Below are 17,534 nucleotides of genomic sequence, written 5' to 3'. Positions count from 1 at the left end.
ATAATCCATCCCCCAAATAATAAATGTTCTCTGGAAAACTTATCTATGTTTAAAAGTTTCTCTGTGTCTGTGTAGATACATGACAATTTATCTCTGAGCCAAGATTTCTAGATTCATTCATGAGAAGGAAAATACTCTCACTTATATTTATTTCACTGAGTAAAGGTTCCATTGGTTCAAATCCTATGCAAAAGGATAAGGAAGTAATTATGAGGGGAGTTGATGAGAACCAAATTAGCAAGTATATCCAGACATTGGAACTTGACTTGACTGGTATGGATACAAGCAGGGACTTCCTCATATGCAGGGGCACCTGTACCCCTCACAGTACTTCTGGCTTCTCCCTGGGAGTACAGAACACAAAGAAAGTCACACTACAACACAACTCATCAGTGGTTCATTCCTGTCACTTCCTCTGTAGAGGCCACAGTGCTCTGGATCCCCTTTTCCTATGTCACCCTTTAATATACTAAACTGGTTTTTCATTATTATCTGCCTCCCCATTCCTAGAGTGCGAGGTGCTAAGGACAGACATCTTCATCTAGTCCACTCTGCATCCCTATGCCAAGATTCTAGAGTAAGTGTTGGCAAACCATGGCTGGCAGGCCAAATCCGGCTCACTGCCTGTTGTGTATGGCCCAAGAATGATTTTAACATTTTAAAACGGTCTGGCACTTTTAAACCACTGGGAGTGGTTAAGACTCCGTGCTTCCACTGCAGGGGACACGGGTTTGATCCCTGGTTGGGGAACGAAGATCTCCCATGCTGCATGGTACAGCCAAAAATAATAATACATTTATTAAATGCATTATTAAATAAATAATACATTTTGATGGCCTCTCAGATTTGTATACATATATCCAAACTGATCAAACTGTACACTTTATAAATATGTGATGGTTACTGAAATTTAATTATACTTCAGTGAAGTTTTGAAAGAAATAAAATATTAGAAAGGGATAATATTAAATCCATTTTAGGACAGAGGTCTGTAATAAAAAACACATTTTTAGAATAGAAAAAATTAACAGTTTAAAAATCTTTTTTTTTCATGTATCATGTCCTCTTTTTTTTTATTTTTTTATTAAATATTTTGTAAGGTGTGAAAATTATACACAATTCAAAATTCAATGTCCCTAAGTAAAGTTTTATTGGAACACAGCCAGGCTGCTTTTCACGCTGTAAGAGACCAGTGACAGGCCTACAAAGCTAAAATATTTACTATCTGGCTCTTGACAAAAAAAAGTCTCCCAACATCTCACCTAGAACACAGCACATGCTCAATAAATACCTGGTGAATGAGTAGATGTTACAGCCTCCAAAATTTTAGAAAGTGACCATGAATTATCCAGCCAATAAAAGTATTTAAAGTAGACATGAATACTGAAACTCTGCTACTGATTGAGGATACACAGCAAAAGCTTAATGGAATTTCTCTGAATTTACTTTATTGCTTAAGTTTGAGGAAATTGCAAAGAGTACCAATGTTGCTCTGTCTGTCTGCAGCACTCTTCCCCCAGATAAGCATGGTTAATTAAGCTCCTTTGCCTCCTTCAAGTCTTGGCTCAGATGTTATTTTCTTAGTAAGGTCCTCCTGACCACCCTATTTAACACTGCTAGCTCCCTGCAACTGGTGTTCCCTATCCTGTTTCACTTTTTTTTTTTTAAACTCCAAGGTACTCACTACATCTGACACCTGTACTGTTTACTTATTTGGTTTGCCTATCCCCTAACTTGCAGGGATGTTGTCTGTTTTTTTGTTCAGTGTTGTACCCTCACTCCTGGAATAGGCCTAGGTGTATAGTAGGAGTTCACTAAGTATTAATAAATTAATAATCAGATAATGCATATATACGGAGAAGGCAATGGCACCCCACTCCAGTACTCTTGCCTGGAAAATCCCATGGATGGAGGAGCCTGGTAGGCTGCAGTCCATGGGGTTGCAAAGAATCGGACACGACTGACGACTTCACTTTCACTTTTCACTTTCAGGCGTTGGAGAAGGAAATGGCAACCCACTCCAGTGTTCTTGCCTGGAGAATCCCAGGGAGGGGGAGCCTGGTGGGCTGCCCTCTGGGGTCGCACAGATTCGGACACGACTGAAGCGACTTAGCAGCAGCAGCAGCAATGCATATATAAAGTGCAAGGACCATGTAAGTATCCAATACATTTTAGTTATTTTTAATAGTCTGGATACTTTGGGAAACAACATTAATTTTTTTGTGTCATTAAGGGAGAACTCATAAAATTATGCTTTGATATATTAAAAAGGCTGAAAAAATTAATACAGCTTCGTAAGTTCTCATACTTCACCTTGAGGGTGAGTGATGTACTCTGGCAGAACCAGGAAGGAATTAGTAATACAAAGAGAATAGGAATCAGTCATAGTACCAGGAACAGAGAGATCCTTCTAATCATGATTTTGAAACCATGTTTAATGTTGACACTTATTTTATTTTGAAAGTAATCTCATTCAAAAAGCTTCATATTTAGTCCCACTGTTCATTTATGCCCCGGATGAAGTGCAAACACTGAATGTTCATTCATCTGAATAATATCACTAGTTAAAAACTTCCATTATTATAATAAAAATAGCAACAGTATTTATATCGTGCTATGGAAATTCAAACTTTCGCAATAATTAATTAGTAAATGACATGACAAATGCTATCTGCTGCTATCATGTACTAGGACTTAATAGGAATGAAATCAGCCTAGATCTTACCTAATTAGAGAACATTTCTGTATTAGAAAATACAGTACTGAAAACTCAATAATGATTTCCAGTGGACAAGTTTTCATACTATGACCTAACAAAAATCTTACAGCTCTTTAAAGTGTTAGAAATAGAAATCTGTGACTCAATACTTCTGCCTTGGAGCATGTCTTTATTTTTAATTAACGGTAAAGGTCCAATTTAAAGCAGAATGTGTCAACTGATTAGCTCTAAGTTCAAAGTTCTGTCATACATGTCTGTACTGCAGACAAAAAGTTAAATGCAAGGGAATGAATGTAGTTTTCTAGAACTTTTTTTAAAGTTAAAAGATTTACCTAAAGACTGACCCACTGGATAACCAAATGAACTATTTATGAAAGCAGTTTTGTTTGTTTTTGTTTTTTGGTTACAGACATTTAAATAATCTTTATTTGTAGGGTGATATCTTGGAGATTACTTTACCATCAATATATAGAAGTAATAACCTGGTAGATAGCATTACCTATGAAAGGTCCATCCCATCTGCTATTCTTGCTAAAAGCTTTTCATGCACCAGTAAACTCAGTAAATATCAGAAGATAAAGCGTAAGCCTACCACGCCACGGATTTACTCCTAATGTCTCCTCAAAGTGCAGCCCGATGCAACGATTACAAATGATTTTCTTCTAATGTCATTTTACATAACCCTTTTTTCTGCATGAGTAGTTAGTGCGGAATGAATGAATGAATGCCATTAAAACAGTTAATCATTATCTGGGACACTGGCCTTACTCCCTTAACTACCAGGAATCTCCATGACAAAGGCCAAGAGATCAAAACGCCAGAGCTGCCTCAGTGTCCTATTTCTAACAGTAATTTTTTATGCAAATGAACCTGCTGGGGATCTCCCTCTGTGACCTTGGGCTGCCCTTATCTAGACTGACTTTGATCCAATGAGGGCTTGTATCTAGTTGAAGCTCATTACTATATAGGATCTGCAATCAATTTCATTAATTAAAGGGAATTTTCTACTCCTGTGAATGCAAAATAGACTTATTTTTATAATCATACATATGCTTAAAGATTAGACTATGTTTTTATTAATATAATTTGTTATATGAATATAGATTAAAAAGCAAATACATTAAGTGCTTGAAGTTAAATGTATTCATGACCAAATGTAACACTGAGTAACGCACTGAGCTTAGCTTCAGTCCTCCTGAACATCTGTATACACATCTCTCAAATCAATTATGCTTTTCATGCTTGAGAACTACCTTATTCTTTCAAAAATATTTCCAATTAATTTATTCTTTTAATAAACAGCTCAAGCCTCCTTCCTATATTTATGTATTTTAAAATATCCAACCCAAGTAATCAAATAGGATTTGTCAAGAAAATGTTCCAACAATCCAAAACCTTGCCCACATAGTCAAAGTCCACTAGTTGAAGTGACCTAATGTCATGAATTTCACATTTGGACAAAACAAAAATTTGAATTTAAAACATACTTCTCTAATTTAAATATATTATTTTTACTACCAACTCTAGAATCAGATATAGTATTCTAAGTATTTTATTTAGTTTTATGAAAAGTCGTCAGGGAAAGAATGGATGCCTTCCCTTTCCTTTGGTGTTGTTCACAAAATAAATGCCAACAGAAAAGTAACTGGTACACATTCAAGGAAAATCACAGCTGGTGCCTAAAAGAATCAAAGAAAGAAACTTTAAAGTTGGGCAAATAGTTTTGCAGTGAACTGAACCAAAGCTGGGTCTGTGAAAAGGCAAAAATGCTTACCCTATAAAGGCTAGTATCTTGTTCTCCGTTTTCAGTGGTTTTCTGGAGTGGGCCCTCACACCTAGCAACCTGAACTCCAGGCCTACTCCACCCACGGTTTGAACAAAACCTTCCATTTCTGACAAATATTCATTGTATTACTTCCCTGTGAGAGATTTGGGAACAAAGTCTCATTTTAAAACAAAGCTTCCGAAGATTTTTAAGCTTTGTTTTTCCTCAGTGAAAAAAAAAGAATTCAATTGTATTCCAGCAGACATTGCCATTAATTTCCCTTATATCCTAAAAATTCCATTAAAAGCATCATATATAATGACATACCTGTATTTTCTATGTGTTAAAAAAACTATGTCATGTACCCAACAGACTCCCAATCCATCGAGTAATTCCTTAATTAGGCAGATTTTTGAAACATGTATTATGTACACAACAGACCGTAACGTCTCCTTTGGAGCATTTTCTAGTCTATCGGGTGATTACATCATTAAGCCACACATGCTACGTAGAAAAAATCCTTATGAAAATTCATGAAAAAATGTACAGCACATCATTAGCATGCAGCAGACGTGTATGCTTTTGATATTTTCTCTGTTAAAAAAAAACTACATGAAGTAATTAGTCCAGGTCATGAAAACATGAGAAAGGTACCAGACACTGGTAAAAAAGAAAATTGCAAAAAAAAAAAAAATTGCATCTCTCATGGTTAAGCGGAGAGTAATAGAGCAATTTGCTTTATTGGAAGATGAATTCTAAAACAGTGTTCATTTGAACTGCAGCAAATAAAGTATGTTGCTTTATTCTGATTTGAAATTTGATTTGAAATTTCCTATGTACACATAACTTCCTCCCTACCCCTCTTTTGGACACTCTTAAGTTTTATAAGCCAATGGGTTGAAGGCTGCAAATAACCAGTGTGGCAAGACCATTAAGTATTCAAGTCCTTGAAGTACTGTATGTTTGTATACTTATATCTTTATTTTATGTAGCCTACAGTGTAAGGGATTACATGACTGTATCTTTTTCAAGTCAAAACTACACTACAGTAATAAGGATAGAGGTAAACAGTTGGTATAACTCCCAACCAGATAATATATTCACAATGTTAAGTGTTAGGCAAAATCTAACAGACAATATATTTGAAGACTAAAATGAATTAAGCATAAGTTTTATAAGGAGCTATTAAATTGATTAATTTATGGTTTTTCCTTTTGTAAATGACATTCTAACCCTACTTGACCTCCCCCCCAAAAAACCAACAACAAAAAAGAAAACCTCAGTAAGCAGAGAACAATGAACATATGCAAGACAGTAAGGATCACATTAATTTACCCTCTGAATGCTCCAAATCTTCATGGCTTAAAAAGCATCCCAATTTTCTCCAAAGGTAGTGGCATTTATTCACTGGGCCATAGCTAATTTTACATGGAATGCAAAAATGTTAGTTTAAGTTTAATTTACCACCCTATTTAAATATTTCCAATGTAGCTCTCAAACTGCAGAGCTATCCCTCCGTCTATTTTAATTTTAAAGTAAGTTAGCAAAGGCTTCTTTCTTAATCCCCAGAGACTACCTACATAGTGACACAAACGCACAAATTTATGACAGCAACATAAATGCTCTTCTGAAGTAATGTGCAACATTAAGTGAAAATCGTTTCCTGGAAAGATATTATAGGTATCTATATTTTATTTGCCATCTTAAACATATCTGGGTCTTTATGGCCTTATTTTAAAAATGTATTTCCTTTTTATATTTCCTGGTGCAAATGGACTGCATAAATAAGCAACGTGCTATGAGGCTTCAGACCAGCCGATAAAACCTTTCAATTTTCATGCCAGCTTCTTCTTTTGTAATTCAAATCCGCCTGGAAACTGGCAGCTCTGAAAACTGAAACAAGCACTGCCACAAATACCTTGTAATGCTATCGACCTTGTCTGCCCATGCAGTGAGAAAGGGGGATGCGTATGTGTCTGCAGCCATCCAGATAACACAACTCATTTTTTTTGGGGGGGTGGGGGGTGGGGTGGGGTGGGGATAACAGAAGCCAGCCCCAGACTGTGCACCAAAAGCAGTCATTACCAGTCGTGCTGGAGAATAAGTCTCTTCAAAATACACAGTGCATTTAAAAACCATATATGAGGCTGAGCCACTGCTGTCATTACCAATTTTAATTTAGCTCCTTCAGTTTGCCAGCCAGATAAACTCTTTAGTGCTGTTTTTTAATCTATTTGCCACATTTTATGTTTAAGATTATAGTAATATGGACAGGAGAAGGAATCACTTTTAGCGGAAATAAAGAAATAGATCCGCTTATCGGCGCCCATCAGAAAGTTCATTAATCAGCTAGGCTTTGTGCCCTCTAAATTGAAAGGTTAAATAATCCTCTCAGGAATATTTCTCGGCCCCTCCGCCAATTGTCCGGAGAGGAGCTGCCATTCATAGCACTCGGGATCGGTGACAGGGTATCTTACCACTGTTTGGACCCCAAACAATGATGGACAAATGGCCTGGTTTACAAAGAACCTTTTAGTACACGGATGGAAAAGGACCACAAGCTTTGATGAAGGGTGGAGGGATGAGGAGGGCGTGGAGACAGGATGTGGGGGGAAGGGAAAGAGAAGAACACATACATGTGTGAAGCCATTGATATTTTATGTGAATGTTTACTGGGGTAGACTATAAAACACAGAAACCACATTAATATACATCTTACAACCACATGCAGTGCTTAACATATTCAAATCTGCCTATATATTTTGCATATAATTGCACATAAACTATCCCACTGAAAAACTGTAGAATAATAGAACCATAGCTTTATTATATTTATTAGCTAATACACAGGGGATCCAAATAAGCCCCGAGATTCTCATTTTTGTCATAACTTCACATGACTTACAACACATACTTCTTCCCCTGCTGATAGCCCACCCATGCTTATCCTACTGAAATACTCTTAGCCACCAGCCACAAAGGTAGAGAATTCCACAGCAGTAAGTACCTGATTAAAGGGGGGGAAGTAATGCTTTTACAATATGCTCCATCTTAGCTCCTGCTTGTCCTAAAATAAAGAATATGGAATAGGAATGCTCTTTGAAAGACTATCAATCACATCCATTGAGGAAGTGTTTAATTTTTTGTTGTCCCTTCTGCTGGACCTAGATGAGAATATGGGTGGGAGTCTTCAGAACAACTGATCAAGCTCTTATAACTCAATGTTTTGTGAAATCAGGCTGGTTTCTGGCATCAGTTATATGAAGGCACAGGAAACAGTTTTACCTGAAGGGCAAAAAATTGATATGCTATTTTGCTTCATTTTTTTAATCTGATAAACATAAACTCTCTAGCTTTGGTGGAAAGTATTATAATTGCTTATAAGAGATAACTATATTCAGATGACACTGAAGTTACCACTTAAGAATTATACATTTATTAATAATGTGCTTTTTTCAAAATGATATCATTTTATCTTTGTAATGGTACACATTCCATATCATCGTTTTCACTAAGAGAGGGAGTAAATATGTTTGTGATCTACTTTTAAAAAGTCTTTATAATGATTTTTAGGCAAATCAAATTAAGAAAATAACTTGTCTGCTATATTTAATTAAAAGTTACCTATATTTCTAGAAAGAAGATGAGCATAAATAACTAGAAAATGAAAACTGAAGTAAATAATTTTAAGAAAAGACACTGCTTATGGGGATTTCATTTCAACAGCTCTAAGGAGGAAACATTTTTAGGAGACAGACATGAAAAGGGTCATTATGGATCTCATCTTAGGCAAATAGAAGACTTTAAAATACATAATCTGAGTTTGGGATACTAGTCCAGTGTTTTATCTCTACAGGAGTGAGTCATCTGTGGGATGGCTGTACTGGAGCTCACAGAGTGTTAAACATAGGCTGTGTGTTAGGTACTGTGCCAAGTACTTTACATTTATTATTTCATAGCATACTTACAACAACCCTAGAAGGCTTTATACCCATTTTTCAGATGAAGAAACTGAGGATCTCAAAAGGGAAATATTTTAACTAGGTTTGCACAGCTAGTAAATGAAAGTTATAATTTAAACCACAGTCTGATCCCAAAGCTGGCATTCTTTCCTCCATATTATGATTAAAACATTTCCTAGTAGTTTCCTCAGAAATAAGCCTGCCCTTTCACCCCAATTTTACAGCACATTTTTCTAAAGACTTTAATATGTGAGAAGGAATATGATATAAAGACAAATAAATGAAATGTGAGTGATTTAAGAAGGAGGGAATTAAGATTTTATTGTATAAATATAGTTAAGGAACAATCCAAAATTTAGTTCCCTTAACTGAAAAGAAATGTGGGATAATCCACAAATACATGTAAAGGAACAATACTTATGTAAAACTGGTATTTATAGACATCCATATACTACAAAATTATAAAGGTGACCTTAAAATCTATTTAAGAGTTAATTCTGTATGAGTTTTGGAAAAGAGGAATTAAAATACTGGGATAGCTTTATTAACAATTGATTTATACAATGAATCCTTTTTACAAAGCTAATATGGATTTCTGAACATTCTTAGTGAATAATTCTTATTTTTCAAATGTGATCTAGTAGTGTATTGGTATACCAATTAAGGGGGAGATCTATTTTAATTCAAAAGATATTTAAAAAATATTTTTGTTCAACTGTCCTCTAAACATGTAGCATTTTTCTTCATTTAATAGTTTAGATATTTCTAAAAAACCAGAGTTGTTGGTCTTGGAGGACCAATGCTGAACTCAAAACAGCTAGAAGAAAATATCTGCAAATGTACAAAAATGCAACTCTCATGACTTTCTGGTATCTGGGGATCAAATGGCAAATGAATTCCAAGTCTAAAATCTGGGTTTATCAGCAATTCATTAACTTACAGTAATTTAAGATATTTTGCTTTTAAAATATGAAACTTAATTCAACCTAAGTTTACAACTGTATTTTATATCATAACAGAAAATATAACACTAATTGAGAGAGATTATTCATGTCAATAAGTCAAGGGGTTCTTTCAGGAGCCTTTTCCTGAAGATTAGTCAAATGACTGAACGAAACCTTTAAAGGTTATAGTTGATCATGATTGTGAATAATCAATTCCTATATACTTAAGACCTGTTAGGAATTACTATAATCTACCATGTCATTCACATGCACAACTACTAAAAGGAATGCTTACTACAAATATCACTGGTCCAGTATACTTTTATTCTTGCATTGAAATGTCCAGAGAAGATCATGACAAGCTCAATCACCTGGAATATATTTAAGGAATGCATGAACCACGTGTTCAAAGCACATATGAATAACAATCACTCGAATATGCTAAAATTGTCCTACCTAATAATTCTATACTCTTAACGTGTATTTAACCTGACAAAAAATAAGCATTCAACATTTCAGATTTTTAAATTCTAATTTATTATACAGCTAGGTATTATTGTGCAGTATTAAACTTCATGAATCTTGAAAATTCTCAGGCTCTCTGCTTACATTAACTTTTGTCATATTTGGAACAATATTTCAAAGTGTAGAGCTTCAAAGGAAAACACAATGTAGTTTTCTTTGGGATTATATGAATGATGAATGTTTTTTAAGGAGAAGAAAGAAAATATTTTTAAAATGTTATACATGCTAAAATTATAAATACTTAGAAATTGAGATTTAATTGTAACAAAATTTAAGTATCAAGAAGAAATTGCCCCTATAACGACTAACTATAATTCCTTTCTAAGTATAAAGGTGAACACACTATGGAAAAGAAAAAAAGAGTAGCAAAAAGCCCAAATGTAATTTTCCATGTTTCTATAATCTTTAGAAGAAACATTTATTAACAGGTAAGAAAATATAAACCGCAACAGGTATTTCTTTAAAATTTTAAAATGGAAGTAAAATTTGAAGCCCATATAGTAAATATATGTCTTATATGTAATAGACTTTGCTCCCAGCCACTAAGGGGCATACAAACAGCACAGGAATTTTTTTTGTCAGTTGAAGAAAGGAAGTTTGTAATAGAGCTTAAGATTCAATTAGTTTATTATTAGCAACATGCACTACCTAAAAAAACCAGAAATCACAATAATGGGTGATTAGGACATTAAAGATACTTAGAAAATGACAAAAACACAGCTGTTTCCTGGACAAAATATTTATAAAGAATCTTTTCTAGATTGTGTGAATGCTGCATACTTCTCATTTCTTCTGAAACATTTAAATCTACATTAGAATATTTTCATAAAGCACTTCATATTATTTAAATATATTAAAACAACTACTCAAAATATGCCATATTGATTCCCCATTTAAAACAAACTAATTTTTGCATTAAATACTGGAAATCAAGTAAGTTGGGCATTCTCACTGAAGGAGATGACACCTCAATATTCCTTCGACAAAATAAAAATATGAAGGCTCTCTCATGTGCTTTAATAAATAGAAATAAACTATATTCAAATCTAAATAATTTATGCTATTCAAATTCAAAAATAAGTTTGTGTATATACAATGTCTAGAGGTCTGAGGAAACACTGTGAGAGTAAAAATAACATATGCATTTATAATTCACAACATTCACCTTTTTCCCCCTTCCTATTACAGAAGCTTTCGAAAATTGCTTTTTGATGATTTGGCAAATTGTATTTATTTTTAAATGAATCTCATTTATTGAGATTGATAATTCCAGGTTTCATTTGCTTTGAAATTGCATTTTCCAATTGCTTCCAATGATAAGTTCTAGCAAATGTGGTCCAACATGCTAGTGAAAAAAATCAGTTGACCTACTCTTTAAATGTAGTATTTATCTTTTATACTAAATTCAAAACATGGTTAGATTGCACTAAAAAATTATTAGCAAAATGGTGACACTAAATTCTTTAAGAACAAGGTGAGTGTTTTAAGTAAATATTAAAGTACTCACATAAATTTTCCATTTGAAAAAAATCTTTAAAAATTTTGGTCACTGTATAAATATATTTTCTATCTCTGCTATCAAAATGGAATATTAGAAAATAAGTCATCAATGCTTATTCAGAAAACTCTTTTTATTCAGACACCAAAGTAACCTGAAACAGAAAGCAGCATGATTTATTTTCTAGTACTACTATGGAAAGATGGCCCTGAGGTACTACAAAACAGTCATGTACAATCTGAATCCTCAGAGCATAGTACATTCACATTTATGGTAGTGTTCTAGTATTAAGGGCATTTTAATAAAAACTAAAACTCTGAAAAATTTTACAGAGATGTAATATCTTAATAACAACACTTAACCATAGTGATTCAAGACACAGAGGAAAAAGCCCTACAATTTAAACAAGAGTATTTCCAGTTCTTAAGGAAGCTGGCAAAGTGAACTGAAAGACCAAAATAAGGGCCTCCAAAATGAATTTATAAAGTCTTAGTTTGTGATAATTTGTATGCCAGTCTTCAAAAAAAAAGTATGAAGAAAAAGGTGACTTAAATAATTCTAAAATAGAGTGAGGCTGAGTTCTCACTCTGTTTGGAGGTATCTGACATTTTAAAACACAGTATGTAACCAGTTCTATTTCCATAGACACACATACATGGAAGAAAAATCAAAGTCCTAGCACTTGATATCCGCTGTGTGGATGGGGTTCTTGTGGGTTTTGCAGTTCTGTTTATGTAGCCAAGAAGCTCTCATTAGGAGATCTAGGATTCCCAATATATAGTCAATGAAGAGAGAGAAAGAGAAAAAGAGGGAAAGATTTTTGTCCATGAAAAGAAAAGGTTTTGGCTTGAGGCTGACTTTTTGAAGCTCTTTTAACTCTTCATTTTTTTTCACATTTTAAGTTAATTAAAATATATTCCATTTTAATATGAGCCAGGTAGAAAACTGTCACCCACCCTAACTGATATCACAATTCCAGGATAAATGCCTTTGTATAGCTGTTGCCTCATAATGAAATTCCACTTTCTTGGTCCTTCCTTCTGGACTATAAAACACAGTTCTAAAGTTAAATTTGAATCTGTTGGCATTTAGGGTTGCCTATTCAATGTATGGCAGAGAATGTTTTAGAGAGTAACATTCAAACTCCCATTTCCATACTGTGAAAATCCAAAGAACGCATTTCTAAATTGATGTTTTCAAGTAAGGAGAGAAAACTAAGTGGCAAGATGAAATGATATCGTTAGTGATGGTCCATAAGATACACTCTGGCATTCAATTAGTTCAGGTAAGACTACTATTAATTACTAGTAAATGCAGGTCACAAGCCTTTCCTAAACTAGAAAGGAAGACAGGGAAGCTATTCCTTTCTGTTCATGTCCCTGAGAGCAAGTATTTTGCTTTTTGAGTTCTAGGTATTTCAAACATTTTATATAAAGAAACACTCAAAACCTGATTCTTTCAAAAAGGTCACATTTGCTTCCTGTTTAAACTTTTAGTTAAAATAAAAGGTAGTAGGTTGTAACACATTTTAACAATGCACACAAAGAAATCCAAGCACAAAATTAAACATAAAAGATGTATTGTCCTTTTTGGTTCTTAATACATCTGCCCCCCAAATAGCAAACTCCTGGTTACTTTTTAAAGTAAGTAGATTAAAAACAAGATTAACAAAATGTCTAAAACATGTCAAATTATAGCCTCTACTAGTTAAAAATTCTGTTGGTTGTAAAACTCTGTTGGTGGCCATTTTGGCCTGGGATTTTTAATATAAATGAGACTAGAAATGACAGGGGATGGGGGAAGGGACTTTCCTTCTTGAATAGTTAAAGAGGGAAATTTTTTAAATCTAGAATGAGTTATCTGAAAGATGAAAAAGAATATTCAAAGTTAGGCTTTACCAAAATCTGAAAATATTACAGAAATTAAAATACAAGAACAGTGCTATATTATTGAAGATTTACAAAACTTTCTAAACATTTTTTGAAGGAGGTAAATACATAAACTATTCAGAAAAATTATTTAAATGCTAAATAAAAATCATATATTATTCTTTTTCCCATGCAGATCTACAAATTGACAATCTAAAGTCATTAAATTATATGATATAATTTTATAGCCACTAAATAAATATATAAAGAAAAATGACATGGCCAAATATTTGCTATAACATGGATATATATAAATATATGTAGTGCCAGAGTTTTATTAGGATGCACCCTTTAGGATGATGGTCTTATTTCTTTTTTCTTTATTAGTATAGTGAGTCTAGTCAAGTCTGGTTAAAAAGCTATTATTCAGATATAAGTTATAAAGGAGACTTTATTTGACCTCTCATGAAATTACTGAAAACAGTGAATACTTCTTTAATTTTCTTATTTCAGAATGTTTTAAGGAATTTCTGATTTGATTTCACAGGCTCATTTAAACCAGTCAACTCTACCATCTTTCCTGTGTGTTTGAGAAATAAAACTATGTTTAACCTACAGATTTTTTTTTTTAAAGAAAGTGATTCCTGGATAGATCTTAAATTGTAGTAGTTAAACTTTAGATTGTGTAAATGTCCTTCTATCCTCACTGACTGGCACTCAGATAAATGCAATCAAAAGCTTCTCAAATGTAAACATTTCTAAACCAGATATACAAATCCACTTCTTCCTTCAAAAAAGAAAGCATAGTTCATTCTGAATAAGAAATGGGCATATTTTGGTTAGAAAAAGAAATTAATCAATGATTATGTGTAGAAATATCCAATTTTAAGAAGATTAGTTTAAATGACTATACAATAGCAGTTCTAACCTGGGCTTCATTAGTTGGTCACTGCCCTGATTGATGCCACATTCATGTGTGAGGGCTACCATGAGTCAATAGATGGCAGTCCATCGCCTAGTAAAAGAGCTGAAGATGACTAAAATCATCATGTATCTTGCTTTTATTCAAGATTAAATATTGCTTAATTGCACACATTAGGATATTGCCTATATGCATAATTAGTTTAGCTGGATTGATGTACACGATTATAAATATACTTGTTTTGCATTTATGCTTGCACAGGAAACTAACACTTAATTACTTATTATTTGAAACTTGATAATTTAGAATTGTGATAGTTATTTCAATATTATTTTGAAAAATTAATCATGATCCCAGATTTAAGACAAACTTTTCAAAATGATTTTGTTAAACCTACAGATAGAATAGACTGTAATTTCTCCAAAGGCAAATTCCTTTTGTTTTTACTTTTTCCTAACTATTCCTTTTATAATTTATGTTTTTCAAAAGCTACAATATTAAACAAACCTTAAAATATCTGTTATACCAAACATTGATTTTTATCCTTCTATGATAGTTATACAAAAAAAAAATACAGGTGCAAATAATGAAAAGAATAGTTTTAAAATGGTATTTCCTACACTTCAAGTTTTTCATGATTGGAATTCTCTAACTTACAGGAAAACAGAAAATTAATGCAATGTCATATACATTAGGCTATTACTTAATAAAAATGCTGATGAAAAACTTGCTATACAGTTCCAAAGAGTGAAAAGTATAATACATGACTCGATTCCAGTTAAGTTTAGGCTAAGAATTTCACCATAGTGTGTTAGGATAAAAAAAACTGCTACCTATATACAAACATAATGTATTCATATGCATTATATCTGTAACAATATGTGTAATGTGTGTGTATGTGTGTGTGTGTGTGCTCACTCACATGTGTGTGTATTTATTTATTTTTGAGTAGGGGATAACACTAAAGAATTTTAACAAAACCCAATTTGGGATCAAGGATAGTAGAGGAATTACAGCTTTCTACCAAGAATCTTTGAACAAAGTAAACAGTGACAACAGAATGTGAAAACAAACCACCTGCTGTACTTCTGGGGCTTGTAACAGGCACACTGATAGTCTGAGTCGACTTATTGGTTTGTTTTTACTTCTTAAGGGGAGAGCAGAAAGAAGACATGCTTTGTAAAAACTTTACCGTTTCTATTTTACTATGTTCTCCTACAAACAAAAAACTTTTTTCATTAAGTTAAACTTTAAAGAACTGCTTTTAAATATACTGCATAACTGTATAAGTACAAGAGTAATTTTTATTGTTGTTTCTTGCTCAGCACAACATATTTAATATATTAAAAGAAATGACTAGTGGGTCTATGGTGAATTACTGAAATTATTTAAGCTAAATATTAAAAATAAACTGACTCATATTATTGAGCTTTAGTCAATTTGATTCCTCAGCAGACTATGTTTTCTGCTTCTACTTGGCCTAAAATCATAGTAAAAGGAAACCAAAGAATTAAATAATTTGAATGGTATAAAGAAGATATTTATACATTTTGAGTAAGTCAAGAAGGGCTTAAGGATATGACAGCTGAATTGTTCTATGTGAAAGATACATTAAGTTTTTTCTAGCTTCACTAAAACATAATGTGTAAAGCTTTCAGTAAAGCCAGAAAAATTATAATGGAACATAGTGTGGATAGTATGCTTGTGGACTGTAGATAATACAACATTTTAAAGACACTGGATTGCTGAATTACTACTGTTCTTTTTTGCTCCTAGCATACTTTTCCCCTTTAATGAATGTTATCTAGGAAAACTGAGAAATACCATGATGTAATCATTAAATGATGTGAGTAATAAAAAACAATGAAAATCTTTCAAGAACTGGAAAATAAAGGACAGAGTAGTGGGCAGGGGAGAAGAGAAAAAGTATATTATTGCTTTCTCAGTGCAAAAATGCTTCAGATTTTTATTATCTTCCAGTAGAAGATGCTTGTCTATATTTTATGGTCAACAGTTCAGAGAAGGGTAAATAGGCTAGGTCTTGGGGAAAATAAAAAAGGTGTTTCTACTCACCGTTAGGTGATACTGCCTCCAGATTTCTGGGCAAGCCTGGAAAATAAAAATATTGATCAGCTGCGAGCATGAAACAAGGTACTTTACAGCCTGTTGGTTTTGGCATAACCCAGCATCCACCGGTGTCGGTCACAGGAAAATAAGAAGCTTAACAGAAAGGGTCTGCATTTCAGCTTCAAAAACCTGGCTAGACAGTTTAATTGAATTTTACACTGGTTTAACACACTCCCTGCCATTGTCAGAAAGCCAGTAACAAAGTTTTCTCTCTCTTTTTTTCTTTTCAGGTTAGAAGTTTTGGGCACTAAGATGTGATTAAGAGCCATAACTCAGTTAAACTGATAAATGAACAGCAGTGTTCAAAAATCAATAAGACTCACCAAGTACACCTTTTAAAAGAACATTTTGAACCCTGGTAGTATGATAGAAAACAATTTAATAGCAACTACTTTTAAGAAGACTTCACTGTAGTTATAAATTTCTGATGTTTTACCTAATCATTTGCTATACTCTATGAAATACATAAAAAAGAACTAAAAAAGCAAAACAAAAGACAGCTTTAAGAATCTTGACTTTTCCCATAAAAGTCAAGTCTTCTCCACTGTTACATTTATAGAGATATAACTTTAAAAACCCAATAAAACCACAATAATTTTGTAAAAGAATGATTTACTGAAGCCAGAATAGGTAACAACAAAACCAAAACAAGCAAAAGCAACAGCAACAAAAACCAGTTAGGAGATACTTCCTTATGGACACACATATAAATCTTTCCTTATGCTTAAATTATGACTCTGTTAAAGAGACACATTTTCTAAGTTCTTCATGAATAGTTGATCAGTTTATTATTGTCTCAGAAAAAGAACTGTTGAAGACAAAAAATATTTTTAATAATAACTATAAGACAGCAATGATTTTAACAAATTAAACTACCAAGCTAAGTAAATGGCAATCCTTAAAGTGGATGTGAGTTTATAGCTTTTGTTTAAAAATGCATATATACACACATATATATACACACACAAACATATACATACACATATGCATACGTAAAATCAAGAGCGAGTTATATCTTTTTTAAACCTTTATAATCTTTGAAACAATTCTTTACTTAATTTGTCATTCCTCTTTATTTTTCAGGGTAGTGATAAAAGTAACAAAGATGATTCATACAATCTAAAATATTACGGGCATGGTAATAACTCAGAAAATAACTTTTGAATGGCAAAATCTCTGATTATACCATTATTAATGATAAAAG

General features: G+C 33.0%; 1 protein-coding gene across 7 annotated transcripts in view; it reads right to left on the bottom strand.

Moving 5' to 3' along the window:
• ZCCHC7 (zinc finger CCHC-type containing 7) overlaps nucleotides 1–17,534 on the bottom strand; it is a 258,032-nt gene that overhangs the window by 17,583 nt on the left and 222,915 nt on the right. For all 7 annotated transcript variants that reach the window (XM_086415923.1, XM_086415927.1, XM_086415924.1 and 4 more), the window contains one exon: nucleotides 16,277–16,312. In XM_086415923.1, coding sequence (XP_086272049.1) covers nucleotides 16,277–16,312 — 36 coding nt within the window. The remainder of the gene's footprint in view (nucleotides 1–16,276; nucleotides 16,313–17,534) is intronic.

Source organism: Bos grunniens, chromosome 8 (genome assembly GCF_055505025.1).
Source record: "Bos grunniens cultivar Pamir isolate PY7600 chromosome 8, Bosgru_T2T1.0, whole genome shotgun sequence".
Classification (NCBI taxonomy): Eukaryota; Metazoa; Chordata; class Mammalia; order Artiodactyla; family Bovidae; genus Bos; species Bos grunniens.
The sequence above is the reverse complement of the archived record's forward strand: the minus strand, read 5'-3'. Positions and strand labels throughout refer to the sequence as shown.